Source organism: Rhinatrema bivittatum, chromosome 7 (assembly GCF_901001135.1).
Source record: "Rhinatrema bivittatum chromosome 7, aRhiBiv1.1, whole genome shotgun sequence".
Classification (NCBI taxonomy): Eukaryota; Metazoa; Chordata; class Amphibia; order Gymnophiona; family Rhinatrematidae; genus Rhinatrema; species Rhinatrema bivittatum.
Genome location: NC_042621.1, coordinates 254,354,546 through 254,375,071, shown reverse-complemented (window position 1 = coordinate 254,375,071; position 20,526 = coordinate 254,354,546). Strand labels below are relative to the sequence as shown.

General features: G+C 43.9%; 1 protein-coding gene across 1 annotated transcript in view; it reads right to left on the bottom strand.

Annotated features, from left to right (window-relative positions):
• Positions 1 to 10,669: 10,669 nt before the first annotated feature.
• The window catches only part of TEX36 (testis expressed 36), a 48,561-nt gene continuing 38,704 nt past the window's right edge, over positions 10,670 to 20,526 (bottom strand). The window contains exon 4 of the mRNA XM_029610053.1: positions 10,670 to 11,329. Coding sequence (XP_029465913.1) covers positions 11,018 to 11,329 — 312 coding nt within the window. The 3' untranslated portion in view covers positions 10,670 to 11,017. The remainder of the gene's footprint in view (positions 11,330 to 20,526) is intronic.

Here is a 20,526-nt window from a genome sequence, read left to right as displayed (position 1 = left end):
AGCTCCCTGCTTCACTACTGTCCTGCCTGACAGCTCTTGCCATTTTCTTTGCCCACCATTTCACATTTGGATGACTTGCTACACTTTTGGTTTGTGTGCACAAAGAGATCTAAGAGGCATCTGGGGTTAGCTGGCACAATTTTGGATTTTTGGATGAGGGCACTGGTGGGGCAGGAGAAACTGGGAATTGCTCTGGCCCCTTTTTTGACCCAGGGCCACAAATGGTAAGAAGGAAGTATCTGAGGAGAAAGGAGTCTAGACTGAGCCACCAGCAACGGTAGGGGACCTTCTTGTGTTTTAGGTGGGGTTGACACTTAGGACATGAGCTTAAAACTTTGCATTCTTGAGGGAAGGAAGCTAGGGTGATGAGCCTCTCCCAGGTGGGGTATTCATGTAAGTGGTGTGGTCAGGGAGTCTCAGTTGGGGCTTCAGGCCTTTTTAAACATTGGATAGTGAGGCTCAAATCATGAATTCCTACAGCAGATAACATTTGGTCTGACCCATTATGGCATTCCTAAGGTCCATCAAGCCCAGTATCCTGTTTCCAGCAGTGGTCAATCCAGGTCAAAATTACCTGGCAGGATCCCAAAGAGTAAATAGATTCCATGCTGCTTATCCCTGGGATAATTGAATTTCTGCAACTCTGTGTTAATTGTTTATGGACACTTCCTCCAGGCACTTGTCAAAATCCTTTTTTTTTTTTTTTTTTTAATGCAGCTACACTATCAGCTTCCACCACATCCTCTTGTAATGAATTCCAGAGAGAGAATTTTTTCTCAATGCATAATTAATTTTAAATGTTCAACTTATAACTTAATTGTGTATTTTTTGAAAGAGTAAACAATTTATTCACATTTACTCATTAGACTCCACTCATGTTATAAACTGTCATATCCTCCCCCCCCCCCCCCTCAGGTGTCTCGTCTCAAAGCTAAACAACCCTAACCTCTTTAGCCTTTCCTCATAGTGGACTTGTTCCCTCTTTATCACTTTTGTTGCCCTTCTCTCTACCTTTTCTAATTCTGCTATATCTTGTTTTGAGATGTGGTGACCAGAGCCCCACCCACTACTCAAATTGAGGTTACCCAATGGAGCGATTTATAGAGGCATTGTGATAGTATTCCTTTCCTAATAACTTCTAGCCTTTTATTTGCTTTTTTTTTTTTTTTGCTGCTGCTGTACAGTGAGCAAAAGATTTCAATGTATTAACAATGATCCCTAGATCCTTTTCCTAAGTGGGGACTCCTAATGTGGAGCCTTGCATTGTACAGTTATAATTTGGGTTATTCCCTAAGTGCATGATGTTACACTTGTGTACAGTAAATTTCATTTGCCATTTATATGCTCGTTTCCCAGTTTTGGAAGGTACTCTTGCAATTTCTCACAATCTTCTTGTGATTTAACAACTTTGAATAATTTTGTTATCAGCAAGTCTGATCACCTCACTAGTTCCCATTTCCAGGGCATTTATAAATAAATAGTATTCCCCAAACCAGTTATTCTCAACCTGGATTTCGGGACCCACCTAACTAGGCAGGTTTTCAGGATATCTGCCTGAAGACAGTGCATGCAAATCTCTCTCATACATATTTACTATGGATATATTGAAAACCTTAGTCTCAAGGTGTATCCCAAGAACTGGATTAAGAACCACAGACTTAGAGAATAGCCAGATCCTAAGTGCATTAAAGTCACAAGTTTAGTAAGTAGATCCCTGTCATGACAACTTCTTTTCTCCCAGATGTTTGAAGTTTAAATTAGCAGAAGGATTATCAGGAAATATTTTTTTTTTGCCACTCTGCCAGCAAGTTATGGAAAGCATGAGGCGTGATCTGTCAAAGCCTGAGGAATGGTCTAGGGTCTGGCAGCTATTATTTATACATACATATATATATATATAATCAATTACCATACATGTAATAGAATAATCATATAACCCACAAGTTGGGGGTGAGATTGGATACGAGAAGAAGAAAAAAAATTATTTACAAAACCTGAGGAGAGGAGGTTGGTGTATCCCTTATTAACTTTCCCTCTAACTTGAATTTTGCCCCATACACTCAGATTTATCTATTATGAAACATTCTGGATGGAGTGGGTCACTGAAGATGAATTATTTTGATATGTGACTAAGCACTTACATGGAAATATTAAATAAAAATTTGCCCCCAACATTGAATACTCTGCTGCTAAGAGAAACTATTTCTGACAAGACTGGGTAGCCTGGGAAACATCAGGAAAAGTCTTTCTGCCACAACAAGGAAACTCCTTGTACTGGATGGAAGTATTTATAAAACACTGATTCTTTGTCTTTAGGCAAAGCAAATGTTACCAAAAGTGTAGCCCTAGCTGGGCCATAGTCTATAGAGGCCTCAAAGAAAGTGGATACCCCAGGGCTATCAAGTAGATCTATCTCCCTTTCCCTAGCAGTCTGAACTTTCCTCCTAGGTAGGTAATAAGATTCCTGCTAGATAGATCTAGGATTTATCATCAAGTGATAATACATTGAAAATATTTTTTAAATATTTCCATAGGCAATAACAATCTAGTTACAGGAAAACTTAAACATAAATTCAAAGCTCAAATTATTTTCCATTCATTTCCAAATGATTACATATCAAATTGTCCTTAATAAAAGACAAACAATTTGCTTGGATAGAAATCAATTGAGTTAATCTCAGTCACCAAAAATTTGTAAACCCTGGAGTTTCTTCTGCTCCTCCATCTTGGACCTCACCTGAGAGGGAAAAATCATGAAGCTGAGAGGCTGAAAGAGAAATTTTGTCCAACTTAGCTATTAACTTTTAAATATCTAGTAGTATCACATTTAACAGGTACTTCAATACCTTGATAATGTCACCAATGGGGGGAATAATAGTGGGAAGAGCAATCCCACCTAAATTTCCCACCTAATCCTCCAAACATGATGATATAGGTCTCAACTGAGGAACTGAGGTATTACTTAGTGCCTGCAAAGAAGATGAAGTAACTGATACTGCAGTCATATTACTTAAGGGGTTAATGCCCCCTACAAATGACGCAAGTCCAAGCTGTAGAGATGGCACATTTCAGCCTCTGCGAGATCCCTGAAATGGCGGCCTCATTCTGTAAGTCTCTATTGACCAACTCACCCAAATGAAAAAGTGGTCATCCATGGGGCCCCCTTATCGCTGAAGGAGCTTCAACAGTTGTAAGAGCTGGAGGTGATACCCAAGGTTTGGGTTTCCTTTTCTTTCCTATTTCAGCACCTAGGGACATGCCCTTTTGCTGCACGCTGCAGGATGCTGCACTTATAGCTGGTTCAGACGCTGGATGATGACATCAGATCAGGCTTGGAGAGGGGAGGAAGGAATACCAACTCTCAAGGTTCATTGTATGCAAGGCCAGAAGCACTTTCTGGCTGGTAAATGTGCTCCATTTCCTCGACTTCTCCACACTCTCTTTCCCCCCCCCCCCCCTCTCCTCCCCCAGCAACTAAGATTTAGTCCTAAAAAAATGCAGAGTAATGCATTTAGGATGCAAAAACCCAAGGGAGAAGTGAAATTCTAAGTACAAAGGAAGAACGAGATTTGGCGGTGATTCTGATGACCTTAAGGGAGCCAAACAGGTGGATAAAGTGATGGAAAAAGCCAGAAAGATGATTGGCTTCGTAGGAAGAGGAATGGTCAGCAGAAAAAGAGGTGATATTGCCCCTATCTAGGTCTTTGGTGAGACCTCATTTGGATTGGAATACTGTGTACAATTATAGAGACCACACCATCAATAGGTTGTAAACAGGATGGAGTTGGTCCCAGGGGTGGCTGCTAAAATGGTCAGTGGGCTTTATTCTAAAGCAGTGGTTCCCAACCTGTAGTCAGAGTACCCCAAGTGTCTGCCAGATCATAATGGGGGTATATGAAAACCCATGCCATGAAGAGGCCCAACAGACCCCATTCTATGGTGGCCACAAAATAGAAGGCCCAATAGGCCGTCAACTGAAAACTGAAGAGGGCTGCCAGTGCATCCTGTCTTACCAGAGGCTGAAGACTGCAGGAAGCTGCTGGATCACCCCATCCCACCGGGAGCTTAGGAATGAAGGTCATGAGGCCAGCGACAAACACACACACACCCCATCTCACCAGCGGTTAAAGACTACAGGAGGTTGCAGAGCCTCTGACTCACTTGATCCTGCTGGTGTCCAAGAAATGCAGGAGGCTGTGGGGCCACAAACTCGCTCGATACCTCCAATGATCGAAGAATACAGGAGGCAGCATGGTCACTGTCTAACCCCCATCCCACCAGCAGCCTGAGAGAGAAGGAGGATGCTGGACCCTTCTCCTCCTGCAGATTCCAGGGCAAAGAGAGGGAGCAGCCTAGGTGAGAGGGAAAGTGTGTGAGTGTGTATGCTTGTGTGGATTAGAAAGAGGGAACTTGTATGTATGTGTATTTGTGTGTGTGTGTGTGTGTGTGTGTGTGTGTGTGAGCCCATGTGTATGAGAGAGAGGGGGCTTATGTGTTTGTGTGAGCATGTGTGTGCATGGTTGATGGATCGAAACCATCCTCTGCTAATGCAGTCTCAATTTTTGGTAAATTGGCTCCATAGTGTAGTGATTATCATATCTGCTTTACCCTCAGAAGGACCTGGGTTCAATCCCCAGTGGAGCCATTTTTAACTTGCTGTAGAAACAGGCATGCGTCTGAATGCAAGGATAACTTAGATGTTGAAGAGCAATGGGTTCCATATTTGTGCAGGGGAATCCCCACCTGTCAGGTTTTCAGTGTGTGTGTGTGTGTGTGTGTGTGTGTTAGTTATAGGTTCAGACTGTGCACACTGGTATCCTGCCCAGGGGCTCTGACCTGGGGGCTAATCATATATAAACACACAAAATTATTGGGATTATACCTTGAACCCAGGAGCTTATCCCTTATACAAAGAGCCACCCACAAACTTTGATTCAGTACTTCACAGTTCCAGGTAAGAAAGTAAGTTTATTTGAGCAATAAGAGGATAGAACAAATAAAACCAGATTGTATAGAAGAGATAATGGTAGATAATAATTGCTACATAGATATATAAAGCTTACATTTCCAAAGGATCAGCCATACAATCATGTCCAGGTCTCTGTCTCCCCTCTTTTTTTCTCGCTGTCTCTCCTTATACACTACAAACGCTTGTGAAAGCAACACCATTCCCTCCCTCTGAGTTCTTATCAGATTTCAGATACAGCTGTGTGGCCTTCACGTTCTCTCTCAGGCTTTAGTAAAAGTTAATTACTAATTTTCTCATCATAGACTTAGTGGAATAACTAAATAAATAGACTCTTGCTGTTTGTAAACATTTCACAGTGCAAGACAGTAAACAGGAGTTCACTCAGAGGTTGGCCTGTGGCTTCAAGCTAGTTTGTGTCTGGGTGAAAACTCTAAATCCATACAGCCTATCCTCAGTAAAAATAACAAAAAATGACTCCAACAGTGTGTGATAGAGGAAGTATATGTGTGAGTGTGAAAGAGAGAGCCTTTGTGTATGAAACAGAGTAAGTTGGCACCCTACGGATAATTGAGAAACCACATATTTGTGCCTAACTGTAAACCGTTGTGATGATGCACTACTAAACAATGGTATAGAAAAGTTTTAAATAAATAAATAAAAATAAGTAAGAGAAACCATGTGTGTATGACAGAGAGGAAGTATGTATATGAGCATGTGTGTATGACAGAATGAGAAAAAGAGGGAGCATTTGTGTTTGAGTGAAAATGAACGTGTGCATATGTATGTGTGTATGAGAGGAGAAAGTTTGTGTACCCCTCTCCCCACCTGTACTAATTCATGGCAATTTTAAGGTGACTGGAAATCAAAAGGTCCAGGTATGGATAGTGGGGAATTTTTAAATCCTTTTTAGTTTTATTGTTGGCTATTTTATTTTATTGTTGGCTATTTTGAAATATTTTATTGTTGATTGGGAAATTTAACAGTAATTTAAATGTTTTAAATTATTGGATGTTGTATGTGACAGTTGTTTTGAAATATTCTTTTATTAGTATGGTTTTGCTATTATTGATATTTTATGTTTCTTGATTGTATTATTTGATGTTTTATGAAGAATGATGGTTTCTGTTTTTCCATTGTTGCAATGCATATAGAGTATGGCTTCTTGCAGTTTCCAGTTAAGGTTTTGCCTGACATTTGTATTTATACTCTATATTCTATATTTGGAGAGCATCTGTCTGTGTTCAGCATGTATGACTTAGGTGAGGTATTCTACTAGCATCGAGGACACAGGTCAAACACTCTTAGGACATAAGGCCTGGATGGACAGGCACAGCAATCGAGGTCAAACCCTTGTAGGAACATAATGCCTGGACGGACAGGCACAGCAGTCGAGGACAGAGGTCCTAATTTGCTATGTTTTGTTTTGCCTAATTTGTTATGTTTTCCTAATAGGAGGTGTATTGGTATTTTAGGGCCTGGTATAATATTCAGTGTTGCCTTTTCATAGATAAAGATCTTATTATTTGAGGTTGGCAGTGTGTTATGGTATGGCAGGTGTTCTATAGGCTCTAAGTACTTTTTTTTGTAGGATTTTATATTATACAAAGTTCCTGGTAATGGAGGGAGTTTGTGTTGCTGTTACTGAGGTGATATCAGAATTTGAAATGTCCTTGTTCTGCTCTGCATTCTTTATTAGGGGAGTTTCTATGAACGCAGGGCATTGTAGAATGTGAAGTGCAGGTTTATGTTTGGATGTGTCCCACTCGTATCTAGAAGAATTTTTGATTTATGCTCTTGAATAATTTTAATGGTAGTTTTACTAGATGGCTGAAATGGGCCCAGCACTTTGCTATAATGCTGCAAAATGTTTGTAGAGGTGCATCTTGCTTTATAAACAGGGTATCCTGTCTCTGCATATGTGGAATTTGGTAACAGGCAGCCGTGGAGAGAGCTATTGGACCCCTGCCAAGATCAAACTAACAGAGTGGTTTCCCTGTCATTCTTGCACATTTACTGCTGTGCTTTGTAATTATATGTATTCCATTTATATCAGTAAGCATTAATAAGTTTTATATATTATGAATGAGTTTGGGGTGCATATAATTATTTCATTGTTATTACATTAATAATTTTTATATATATGGCATACAAGTAAAGGTAAGTATGAAAGAGAAGCATGTGGAAGTCTGCAAATATTTTGGAGATTAAAAAGGAGTCCACGCACTCAAAAAGGTTGAGAACCCCTGTTCTAAAGCAAAGGGGGATAGACTTAAAGATCTAAACACCTACACCCTAGAGAAAAATTGAGATAGGGGAGATATGATAGAGACATCTAAACATCTCAAAGGTTTCCATGGACAGGAGGCTAGCCTCTTTCAACAGAAAAGAGGCTCTAGAACAAGAGGTTATGGGATGAGGGTGAAAGGGGTAGACTCAGGAGTAATCAGGAAATAGTTCCTTACAGAAAGGGTGATGGATGCTTGAAACAGCCTCCCAATGGATGTATTACAGACAAAAATAGTATCTGATTCAAGAAAGGATGGGATAAATACAGGGGATATCTAAGGAAGTGGTGAGAATTATAATAAATTGGATGGATAGGAGACTGGATGGACCATACGTTTTTTTTCTGCCATATTGTTTCTATGTGCACAGATTCCCTCAGTGGAAGGAATAATAACATGGGGTAGTCACAGGACACAATTCCCTTGCTTTAGAATAAAAACTTTTTGAAAGATCATTGGTAATGTGATATTATGTGCATTTAAGTCAATGCCTTGACTTTCATAACTTATTTTAGCTGGAGACTTGCATAAATGTAGTATTTCATAGCAGTTATAGGACTATTTGCAAAAATCTTCAGAGTGCATTTAATCATCTGTCAGATCTAAGTGTCATGGAATATTAAAGTCAACAGTTCAAGCAGAAAATGGGACAAAACATGATGATAATCTCTTAAAATGTGCATTAATTATAGTGGAAAGGTTTCCTTCTTAACAGTTAGTTGCAGAGTGGTTGAAAAATTATTCCAATTGTTTTAAATGTAGTACAGATTAAAAGAAGTATGAACTTTGTGGCATGTGGATTTGTATTTCTGGATTTTGAGACTTTAAGATTTTATGACATGTCATGTGCCACCTTGTTATGGCATTATTAGTGCTATAATATAGACAAAACAATCTGAACTGTGTACTTGCCTATGTTACCTGATTGTATATTTGGTATAGGTTTGCTCTGCCTATGCAACAGAAATTAACCTGGTGCACAATAACAGCACTAAATTATCTCAAGCTTTCTTAACCCAGCTAATCTCACCAGTTTGTATATGCTTGCTGGCACAGTACCAATTGTCCTCTGAAGAGTTAGGACCAATCAAACTGAGTAAACTCCCTCTGTACAGTCATAGCAAAAAAAAAATAAATTGCCTGAAGTTGCACCAGAACTTCCTGATAAAATAATTGGCACCACACTTGTGCATGTAATTTGGAGATCTTGTTGCTGGGATTCACATGAGTATCAGAGTGACTGAGCAGCTTGCTGCAGGGATAGAAGAAACATGGACCCCCTGGAAGGCCCTTAGTCATAGTAAAATAATCTAGCAGACCTGACAGCTGGAGAGAAATAGGCCATGCATGCCTTTTGGTCTGCCCATTGCTGCAGGACAGTCCCCCGCATGGGGCAGGATCTTGCTGAGGCCTGACTCCTTAATGCTAAACTGTGCTTGCTAGTGGAAAGAAATATGACTTTGGTGGATGAACATAAGAAGGTGTGTTAGCAAGTTTGAATCCTTGGTTCTACACGGTTGTGTTCTGTTTGTTGTTGAAACAAACAGTTTGAGTTTATCAATTGAAACAGTAATAGTTCTTATGTTTTCCTAATGGACAAATGGCACCATGTTGACAAATGCCTCAAAAATACCAGTATCTTTTCATGTAATCTGTTTTCTGCCTATTCTTGGTTTCCTACTATATTACTAGCCACAAAATATAGCGCTAGTGAGGAATGATCTTCATTTGACACTGTGATTTAGTTTCCCAACTTGAAAGTTAAATCCATCTAGGGTGAGAGAAGAGACAGCACAACTGTATGGGTGCTTGCAGTGCTGCAAACTGCGTATCACATGTATGGATTAGTGTATGATATTATACATGCTTGGACTATTACATATATATCCTAGACCAACCCCAGCCAGTCAGGTTTTCAGAATATCCGCAATTAATAAGCATAAGATAGATACGCATGCACTGCCTCCATTCCATGCAAATTTGTCTCATGCATATTCATTGTGAATAATTGATGGATTTTTCTCTCCTGGTCTGGTATCGGTTTTGGCCTGATCTGCTTATCCAGGGTCAGAACTGTGTAGGTGCAGCAGTAGCAGGGACCCCCATGCCTCCAGAAGAAACACTGTGAAGCAGAAATGATGCTGAGCTCTTCTGTGGCAATATGCAAGGAGTCTTTACTTGACAAACGGATGGAAAACAATAAACATTATATACAGTTATACACTAATGATTGTGCTAGAGACTCGACTCACTAGTATAGGTTACATCCTATCTAGAAGCCCTTGCAGACCCCCCCTTTCCACTAAAGGATAAGGTGACGCACACACTGGTAAATGTTAATCCCTTGCTGTCTGATCTGGAGGATGACATCAGTCCGAAGAAAGATATCCTGAAAACCTGACTAGCTGCGGGTCCTTAAGGACAGGTTTAGGAACTATTGTCCTAGACACAGATGGTATTGTTGTTCAGGACAGCTCACCAGAACTCAGGGCAGGGGTATGCAGCTTGGGTCATGGAGTAGCAGAATAGAGATAAGTGCAACTATATCTCATGCATATTCATTGTGGATGTCCCAAAAATCAGACTTGTCTGTGGTAGTCAAGGACAGGAGATGCCTATGTTTGACTAAGTGTTTCAGACAGGTAAAATGGCTGCCATCAAATTTGAAGGCAAAAGGAGCTCTTTAAGGGGTACTCATCAAGACAGAATAAATCCTCCTGGCCTAAAATGAATGTCCACCTTGCTTTTGATAGATGGATTGCTAGGCTATAAATCTGGCAATGTTGATTAAAATGAATTGCAGGAGAAAAAAATGATAATAAAATATTTATTTTCAAAAAGAGTAATTTGAGTGAACAAGATTGTGGCTCTACTGACATAGTCCTCCATTTCAGGAATGTAATAATTTCATTAATATTTCCAGAGAAGCACATACTTCTAAAACATCAATGAGCCCTACTCACAGCAAGTTCAGACTTTCGTTGAATAAGGCAACCTTTTCTACGTAAATGTACCATTCTAGGAAAACCCCTGATTCCAGCAGAATTAATTGGGAACCAAGAAAATGAGCCCCTCTTACCCATCTCATCTGTGAACACTAATTGTGAGCCACTTGGAAAGTATACATTTGCTAGGAAGAGGAAGATCAAGCACCCTTCTTCATTTGCCCCCCCCCCCCCCTTCTGTCAATGCAGCAGGAAACAGTTATTTCCACTCATCAAGTTGGTTTTAGGAAGAATGCCGTCATGAAGGCCTAACTGTGGAGAAAAAACAGCTCCCCCTGTCTGCAGGTAAAGTATGTGCACCATCCTTACTGCACAGACCTTTACCTGGGGTGGCCTTGGTGCAGACATTCTAAAACCCCTCAAGTACTTTGCCCCCCCCCCCCCCCCCCACATAAATTTGCCCTCGCAAAATACACGGGGTAAGGAATCCCTGTAGCACTGACCGGTTGCCAGATTTTCAAAGTGAAACTTTGCAAATTACCTTTCAAGCAGCCTGAAGTGTTTTTCATTGTCCTCCCCATATAATAAAAGATGGTCCAGTCACAGGAAATTTTAATGTTGCTGCGTCTCCAGGTGATGTTTATCAGAATTATTTCTATGTAGGAATTATATTAAGGACTCATCTTCATTTCCAGGTACAGTATTAACAAGATATTACATTCAAAAAACTAATGTTAATTCATATGAGTGAGCTGGTCGGATATTGAGTTTATTGACTTGCAGACTTCTTTTTTTAGAAAAAGCAATTCTGAGTATTTTCATAAACTACTGGACTTGGGGGAAAAGTCAGATGCAGTTATTGAACATATTGGAGTGCTGAAGTTGTCATAGTTTGGAGTCCAACAGTCCTTACGAAGGGCTTTAATCCGGTGATATTTTTCCAGGTGATCCTTTGGGTATCGTCTGTAAAAAAAGGGTTCCTGGTTTTGCTGATATACATAGGATGTTTGATAATTAGTAAAACCATCCCATTTGCCGGTTGCTTCTGGGGGTCGTTCGTGACACCAAAGATTAAAGTTGAGAGAATTTCGTTGATTTTTCTCTTTGGCAGGCTTCTTGCGGCCCAGTCCCTGAAGAGAATAGGAAAACAGAAACAAATTACACAATTTTAGGTTATAGAACTCAATTTTGTTTTTACATTGGTACAATTGCCTCAAAGCGTCTCCCCAGAGACAAAGTACTGGGTGGAAATGAGCTCCTCAGGCTTCCTTCTCAAATTCCTGTAATGACCGCTGTGCGCAAAAGTTTAGGCAGCCCCGGCCAAACCGTATTTTCAGTGAAGAGAAGCTGACGCAGCCTCTTGTCTTGATGCAACCACGTATCTGCTGCCCTACACAAGTCCAGCGATTACCCGTTTCTGTAAGCCAAATTGATCTAGGACCCATCTTGCTGTGCACCTTTTTTTACTCTCCTTTCTCTTTTTGTTCTCCCCAGATCATTTATATTCATTTTCAAAGATCATTTACAACTGAGAGTTTCCAATTCAAGGTATAAATATTAATAAATGCATACACCCCCCCCCCCTTCCTTTTCCCTCCCTGTCTTTCCTGTCCTCCCTTTATATGTCTTTATAGAATTTACCGTAATTAGTTATCTACCCGCTTTGTTGTCTCAAATTGATGCTTTCTATTTTGCCTTCCCCTCTTTCGGTTTTCTCCCCCTCCCCTCCCCCCCTTTTTTTTCTTTTTCTTGGTTCCTTGGGCACATATGTTAGTCATTGGTTCTTTTTAGTAGTCTCTCCTCTCTTTGTTGTTTGAAATGTTGTTAGCAATACTTTCAAGTTTAGTGCTAGCCATCCTGTTCAATACCATAAATATTTGCCTCTTGTTTACAGATATAGTGTCTGGTCCCCCTGACACAGCCCTGATGTTATGTTATGAGTAAAGTCAATAGTGGACCCTTGGGCCGGCTGAGGTGGACAGCGTCCACAGGAGTTAATAAGCCGGGAGGCGGCACTCAGCTGGAGCGGACTGGTGGCGTCTTCACCCTGGAAACCCGAGACCCCCCCAGGAGGAGCCCGTAGGGGTCCGAGTCGCTGGGACTTAGGAGAATCGTGAAAGAGTCCAAGGTTCGAGGCTGGCAGAAGACAAAGGAGAATCGTGAAGAAGACCAAGGTTCGTGGCTGGCTGAAGACAAAGGAGAATCGTGAAGAAGACCAAGGTTCGTGGCTGGCTGAAGACAAAGGAGAATCGTGAAGAAGACCAAGGTTCGTGGCTGGCTGAAGACAAAGGAGAATCGTGAAGAAGACCAAGGTTCGTGGCTGGCTGAAGACAAAGGAGAATCGTGAAGAAGACCAAGGTTCGTGGCTGGCTGAAGACAAAGGAGAATCGTGAAGAAGACCAAGGTTCGTGGCTGGCTGAAGACAAAGGAGAATCAGGAACCGGAGCTGGAGTCAGGATATGTAGACAGCAAGTGGAGCCCAGAGCTGGAGCCAAGGCACAGCAGGACCAAACAGAACCTGACCTGGAAGCAAGGCACGGCTGGGACAAGCTGGAACCGGAGCTGGAAGCAAGGCACGGCTGGAACAAGCTGGAACCGGAGCTGGAAGCAAGGCACGGCTGGAACAAGCAGGAACCAGAGCTGGAAGCAAGGCACGGCTGGAACAAGCTGGAACCGGAGCTGGAAGCAAGGCACGGCTGGAACAAGCAGGAACCAGAGCTGGAAGCAAGGCACGGCTGGAACAAGCAGGAACCAGAGCTGGAAGCAACGCTGGGAAGCAACTAAGCACTCAGGAGAGCGACCTCGTTGCAAAGGCAAAGCAAGGAAGTCAAACGATGGTTTAAATAGCCAGCCAGCGTCTGACGTCAGGAACAGGGCGGTTCAGCACTTCCGGGTGCTGGACCTTTAAGAGCCCCCTGCTCATGCGCGCGCGTTGCCTGGCAGTGGGAGGAGTCAGAATCGTCCTTCGGCAGCGTCTCCACGTGGAGAGAGACGCTGCCATGCGGCCCTGCAGGCCCCAGGAGCAACGGATTGCAGCGAGACCGGGGGAGGCAGGAGAAAGGTAAGGACCCGGTCGCTAGCCTAGCGACCGGGACTGCAACAGTACCCCCCCCTTTACGCCCCCTCTTCAGAGGGCTTGGCCTGTCAGGATGGTCCAGATGATATTGCTGCAGAAGAGTCTTGTCCAAGATGTTGCGGGCAGGCTCCCACGTATTGTCTTCGTCTCCACAACCTTCCCAGGCTAGCAAATATTCCCAACGTCTGTTGGCGAAGCGAGCATCCAGGACCTCTCGTACCTGAAACGTAGGATCCTCATCCGTAGTGATGGAAGCGTCCTCAAGAGGCCTGGGGTGGAATCTGGAAAGAATCACTGGTTTTAAGAGGGAGACGTGAAAGACATCATGAATGCGTAAAGTGGTTGGGAGTCGTAGACGGTAAGAGACCAGCCCTACCCTCTCTGCAACGCGGAAAGGACCACAGAACTTGGGTGAGAGCTTCTTGGAAGGTTGCCTCAAATGAATGTTCTTTGTACTAAGCCACACTCGATCGCCTGGGAAAAAAGCGAATGCCGGTTTTCGGTGTCGATCATAGTAGCGTTTAGAAGTGCGTGCGACTTTCTGAAGTCGGTGTTGAGTAGAGGACCAAAGTTTACTCAATTGGTCCGCGGTCAATTGAGCTGCTGGTGAGGAGGTTGGTACTGGTAGAGGTAACGGTGGTTTGAGCTGTTTACCGTACACAATTTGAAAAGGGGATTTCCCCGTCGCCGTATGTATTTGATTATTATAGGCGAATTCTGCCCAAGGCAAAAGCTCCACCAATTATCTTGTTTGTGGTTAATGAACGCTCGTAGGAACAACTTTAATGAACGATTCATGCGTTCGGTTTGCCCATTACTTTGCGGGTGGAAAGCGGAGGAGAAACTCAGCTGGATCTTAAATTTTTTGCATAAGGCTTTCCAATACCTGGCTGTGAATTGAGGGCCTCTGTCAGATACAATGTCCTGAGGCAGACCATGAATACGGAATACATGGTGTGTGAACAGAGAAGCCAGTTCAGTGGCGGAAGGTAATTTGGGCAAAGGCACAAAGTGAGCCATTTTAGAGAAGCGGTCCACCGTGACCCATACCACAGTCTTGCCTTGCGAAGGCGGGAGTTCCACCATAAAATCAGTAGCAATATGTGTCCAGGGTTCCGTGGGTATAGGTAACGGTTGTAGAAACCCTCTCGGAGGGCCATTAAGCGGTTTCTGCAGGGCGCAAGTGGGGCAAGAATTCACGTAAAGGGAAACATCACGTCGAAGACCAGGCCACCAATAGAAACGATTTATAAGATCCAATGTTCTTAATCTACCAGCATGTCCCCCGGTCAAGGAGTCATGGCCCCAAGACAAGACTTTCCTCCAAAGCCTCTTAGGAACGGTAGTCTTATTTGAGGAAGCAATGGAAGTGGTAGTTATTTGAACACAGGCAGGATCCAGGATGGTTCGTGGAGAGTCGTCCTCTTCTTCCGGCTGATAGGTACGAGATAGAGCATCGGCTCGAACGTTCTTCTCAGCTGGTCGAAACTTGAGGATGAAATTGAAACGACTGAAGAAGAGTGACCATCTTGCTTGCCGCGAGTTTAGTCGTTGAGCTTGGGCCAAGTACAATAAATTTTTGTGATCAGTGTACACTGTCACCGGATGATTAGCCCCCTCCAGCCATTGCCTCCACTCCTCGAAGGCCAACTTGATGGCTAAGAGTTCTTTGTCTCCGATGCCATAGTTACATTCAGCAGGCGAAAACTTTTTAGAGAAGTAAGAACATGGCATCAATTTGCCCGAAGTATCGTGTTGACTGAGCACCGCTCCAACAGCCAGATTCGAGGCATCGACCTCCAGGATGAAGGGTCGTTGTGGATCTGGGTGTCGTAGGCAGGAAGCGTCTAGGAATGCTTGTTTTAAGTCTTCAAAGGCAGCCGAGGCGGTAGTGGACCAATCGTGAGCGTTAACCCCTTTGCGAGTAAGCGCCGTGAGAGGAGCTACCTTCTGGGAGTAATGTGGTATAAAATGCCTGTAAAAATTGGCGAATCCAAGGAATCGCTGTAGCGCCTTCAGGCCAGACGGGCGAGGCCATTTGACAATGGCCGCCACCTTCTCTGGGTCCATCTGGAAACCGGACGAGGAAACAATATATCCCAAGAACGGAAGCGACTCGCGCTCAAACTGACATTTTTCAAATTTAGCGTATAGATGATTGTCTCTTAGAGCCTGTAAGACCTGTTTGACGTGTTGGCGATGGGAGGAGAGATCTTGGGAATAGATCAGAACGTCATCAAGGTACACTATGACGAAAGAATGAAGCATCTCTCGGAGTACCTCATTCATCAGATTCTGGAAGACAGCAGGGGCATTACATAAGCCGAAAGGCATTACTAAGTATTCGTAATGTCCATCTCGCGTGTTGAACGCTGTCTTCCACTCGTCACCGGGACGAATACGAACCAAATTGTATGCTCCACGTAAATCCAATTTTGTAAAGATCTTGGCCCCCTGAAGTCTATCGAGCAGTTCTGGGATCAGAGGCAAGGGATAGCGATCTTTCTTAGTGATGGAGTTCAGACCTCGATAGTCTATGCACGGCCGGAGGGAGCCATCTTTTTTGGACACAAAAAAGAATCCTGCTCCTGCAGGAGAGTGCGAAGGGTGAATGAACCCTTTGGCAAGATTCTCCGTAATGTAGTCTGACATTGCATGGGTTTCTGGCAGAGAAAGAGGGTATACCCTACCCCGCGGGGGAGTGGAACCAGGTAGTAAATCAATGGCACAGTCGAAGGGCCGATGGCATGGAAGCAGTTCAGCTTTTTGTTTGGAGAACACATCAGTGTAATCCTGGTACGGCAAAGGAAGGTCCAGGGCAGAGTGAGAGAGTAATATCTCCGGTCTAGGAACGGGATCCAGGCAATTCTGGAAACAGGAAGGACTCCATTGCGCAATTTGGAGAGAGTCCCAATGGATCACCGGAGCATGTTGTTGCAACCAAGGGAGTCCCAGGACCACAGGGTGCACCGATTTATCCAGTAGCAAAAAGGAGATTGTCTCAGTGTGAAGCACTCCCGTCCGTAAAGTGAGAGGCATCGTGGTTTCAGAAATGGATCCAGGTAGAGGGGTTCCCCGGATAGAGGTAACCCGTAACGGAGGTATCCGGCGCTTAGTAGGTAGTCCTAATTGGTGTACCAGTTCTCTCCAGATAAAGTTCCCTCCGGCTCTGGAATCAATGAAAGCTAGAGTCTGCAAGGAGCCACCTGGATATTCCAGCGTTATAGGAACTGTACATTGAGGAGTAGCATTAACATAGCCTAGGGGAACCTCCTCATCTCTCCCTAGACTTGAGCATTTCCCGGTCTCGCAGGACATTGACCCAGGAAATGACCCTTAGTGCCGCAGTATAAGCACAGGCCCAGAGTGCGGCGTCGTGTCTTCTCCTCCTCGGTTAGCGGTGCCCGTCCAAGCTGCATAAGTTCCTCTGAGGAGCTGTGGGAGGCTGATGGTGTCTTGTGAGGTACAGTCAGAGACCTGGAGAAGGAGGGTGCCAATGAGACAGGCCGACGAGGAACTCGACCCTCCTTAGCTCGTTGCTGCAATCGCCGGTCAATCCTCCCGGCCAAGTCTATCACCCCGTTCAGAGTGAGGGGCAGGTCGCGAGCCATCAGCTCGTCTTTGATACGACCTGCAAGACCTTCCAGGAAAATACCCCGCAAACAGTCATCCTGCCAGCCGAGTTCCATCGCCAGAGTACGAAATTCAATAGCGTACTCCGCCAGAGAGCGGGATCCTTGTCGTAGCTGTAGAATTTCAGTGGTAGCAGTGGTAGCACGAGCTGGCTCATCAAAAGTCTGTTTGAAGTGAGTCACGAAATCCTGCAAGTTGTGCAGCATGGCGTCCTGTTTCTCCCACATGGGAGAGGCCCATAGCATAGCCCTCCCATCGAGCAGAGACAAAATATATGCTACCTTGACGGCATCAGACGGGAACTGCCCTGGTAGCAACGTGAAGCGGATGAAGCACTGATTCAAAAACGCCCTGCACGATCTGGCATCCCCGGAGTATCGAGTAGGCGCTGGAAGCTGAGTCTGTGCGGGAGCTTGAACCGCCAGTGGAGGCGGGGGTGGTGCCAGCGGTGGAGGATTGGCGTCCAAGCGACTGGCTAGGCGATCCACCGTAGCAGCCAAGACTTCCAGACATTGCTGTTGCTGCTGGATTCTTTGAGCCATGCCAGGGATGGCCTGCATAGGAGCGGAGTCCGCCGAGTCCATGTCCTTTGCAAACTGTTATGTTATGAGTAAAGTCAATAGTGGACCCTTGGGCCGGCTGAGGTGGACAGCGTCCACAGGAGTTAATAAGCCGGGAGGCGGCACTCAGCTGGAGCGGACTGGTGGCGTCTTCACCCTGGAAACCCGAGACCCCCCCAGGAGGAGCCCGTAGGGGTCCGAGTCGCTGGGACTTAGGAGAATCGTGAAAGAGTCCAAGGTTCGAGGCTGGCAGAAGACAAAGGAGAATCGTGAAGAAGACCAAGGTTCGTGGCTGGCTGAAGACAAAGGAGAATCGTGAAGAAGACCAAGGTTCGTGGCTGGCTGAAGACAAAGGAGAATCGTGAAGAAGACCAAGGTTCGTGGCTGGCTGAAGACAAAGGAGAATCGTGAAGAAGACCAAGGTTCGTGGCTGGCTGAAGACAAAGGAGAATCGTGAAGAAGACCAAGGTTCGTGGCTGGCTGAAGACAAAGGAGAATCGTGAAGAAGACCAAGGTTCGTGGCTGGCTGAAGACAAAGGAGAATCAGGAACCGGAGCTGGAGTCAGGATATGTAGACAGCAAGTGGAGCCCAGAGCTGGAGCCAAGGCACAGCAGGACCAAACAGAACCTGACCTGGAAGCAAGGCACGGCTGGGACAAGCTGGAACCGGAGCTGGAAGCAAGGCACGGCTGGAACAAGCTGGAACCGGAGCTGGAAGCAAGGCACGGCTGGAACAAGCAGGAACCAGAGCTGGAAGCAAGGCACGGCTGGAACAAGCTGGAACCGGAGCTGGAAGCAAGGCACGGCTGGAACAAGCAGGAACCAGAGCTGGAAGCAAGGCACGGCTGGAACAAGCAGGAACCAGAGCTGGAAGCAAGGCACGGCTGGAACAAGCAGGAACCAGAGCTGGAAGCAACGCTGGGAAGCAACTAAGCACTCAGGAGAGCGACCTCGTTGCAAAGGCAAAGCAAGGAAGTCAAACGATGGTTTAAATAGCCAGCCAGCGTCTGACGTCAGGAACAGGGCGGTTCAGCACTTCCGGGTGCTGGACCTTTAAGAGCCCCCTGCTCACGCGCGCGCGTTGCCTGGCAGTGGGAGGAGTCAGAATCGTCCTTCGGCAGCGTCTCCACGTGGAGAGAGACGCTGCCATGCGGCCCTGCAGGCCCCAGGAGCAACGGATTGCAGCGAGACCGGGGGAGGCAGGAGAAAGGTAAGGACCCGGTCGCTAGCCTAGCGACCGGGACTGCAACACCTGATGCAAACCATGGCTGTGTCGAGGTCCTTGTGTTCACGCTATTAAGATATCTTTCATCAACGTACACCACTGATGTGACTATATCTACAATAGAAGTTTTTTCTACTAAGATGTATTGATCAGAAATTGTCTGCCACGCATTAGCTCCATTGTACAAAGTTAAACATGACATCTTTCTTCAATTGTTAATGCAAAATTATTATTTGCTGATTTTAACAGTTTGAAAATAATCAGGGGTATGTCATGTGCACAAGTTGCTTAAAACAAAAAATGAAGAACCAAAAGTAACCCCAAACCAAACATGCACAAGTCAAGCAAAGGGGGCCCAGCAATCATTATATCAATAATTTGGTCAGCATTTCATTTTATTGCTCGGCAATTCTATGCTGTCACCCGGCAAAGTCAGCGTCTCCCAACAATTGATCCTCCCTGAGATGCTGACTTTGCCGGGTGACAGCATAGAATTGCCGAGCAATAAAATGAAATGCCCCTGATGAAGCAATAAAGAAACACAAGTCGTGTCAGGGCGCATATCTACCACCTCAGCGTTTTCGGTCACTCAAGTTAAAAGATAAGTGATATTAACAATTGCGGTCACTCAACGTATACAAGGATAAATGCTATCCATTGTAAAAAATCTTTTAAAAAAATTCATTAAAAAAATGTTGATATGTAAGATCGACATAATCATGACCAATGATTGAAAAATTGAAGAAACCACAATATACATACCAATTTCGTACAGAAAATGTGGTAGTTAGTTAATGAGAGTAACCCCAAAAAACTCTCAAACTTCACATATGAGGTCTGGTTGTATATGTATACAATAACCTTAATCCCAATATAGTTCTATCGGTGTTATGGTTTTTATGTAATGAAATACACTGTTCGAGCAGTTTTTGGAGTATAACTGACATTAAGGAAAACATAGGACTGCTTCTATGGCCAAGTCCATGAGCAAAGCACATCAAAAGCAAAACTGACTGATAATGGGGGTAACCTGCACAATGCAGCAGATACTATCATGGGAAGCTTGCTGAACAGACTGGATGGACCATTGCTCTTTTTCTGCCATTATTTCTATGTTTCTGTGTTTAAGGTGTTAAATATAATGAGATCAGATTCTTTAGAATTTTTATTCTCATTTTATATGTTTTGTTTATTTTTTTTTAGAATAAAAAAGAAATCTACTGGGCTCTGTTGAGCTAGTTAGTAGTTACATACCATGTTTTGAGAAACAGAATGGTCACTGCAGAGATTTTTACAAGGATGACACCAATGCTCTTTTATTATGCCATGTAACTTTTGGGACATTCCATTTGTGAAATATATTTTTATAAATATACATATATATGAAAAATAGAGATTTGTAGTATGTTTTATTACTAGGCATGTTTCAAAATTCCCCTGAAGATGCTAATTGTTTTAGCAAAATGGGGGCATCTGTTGGGGTCACTATATATATTTATTGCTTGGGTTATGAATGTGATGTGAAATGTATGTGTGTGGTTTGGTTTTTGGTGTGAATGTAGAATGGTAGCTTTTTAACCCATATGTACTGTAAGGCATTTTAATATATTTGTTTGTATCCCAACTCTCAACTGAACTCTCAGTTGTAAACCTCTTAATACATTCTCTTCACCCTGAACCTGCAAACCCTCCTCATCCAACCTAATAATGCTCTCTGGACTTGATATTCTTATTTCTGATATTGTTCAAATTGTTTTTACTGTTGCACAACTGCTAAGAAAATGTACAACGTTCACTTTGCTTTTCTGTTACACAACTGCTAAGAAAAATGTA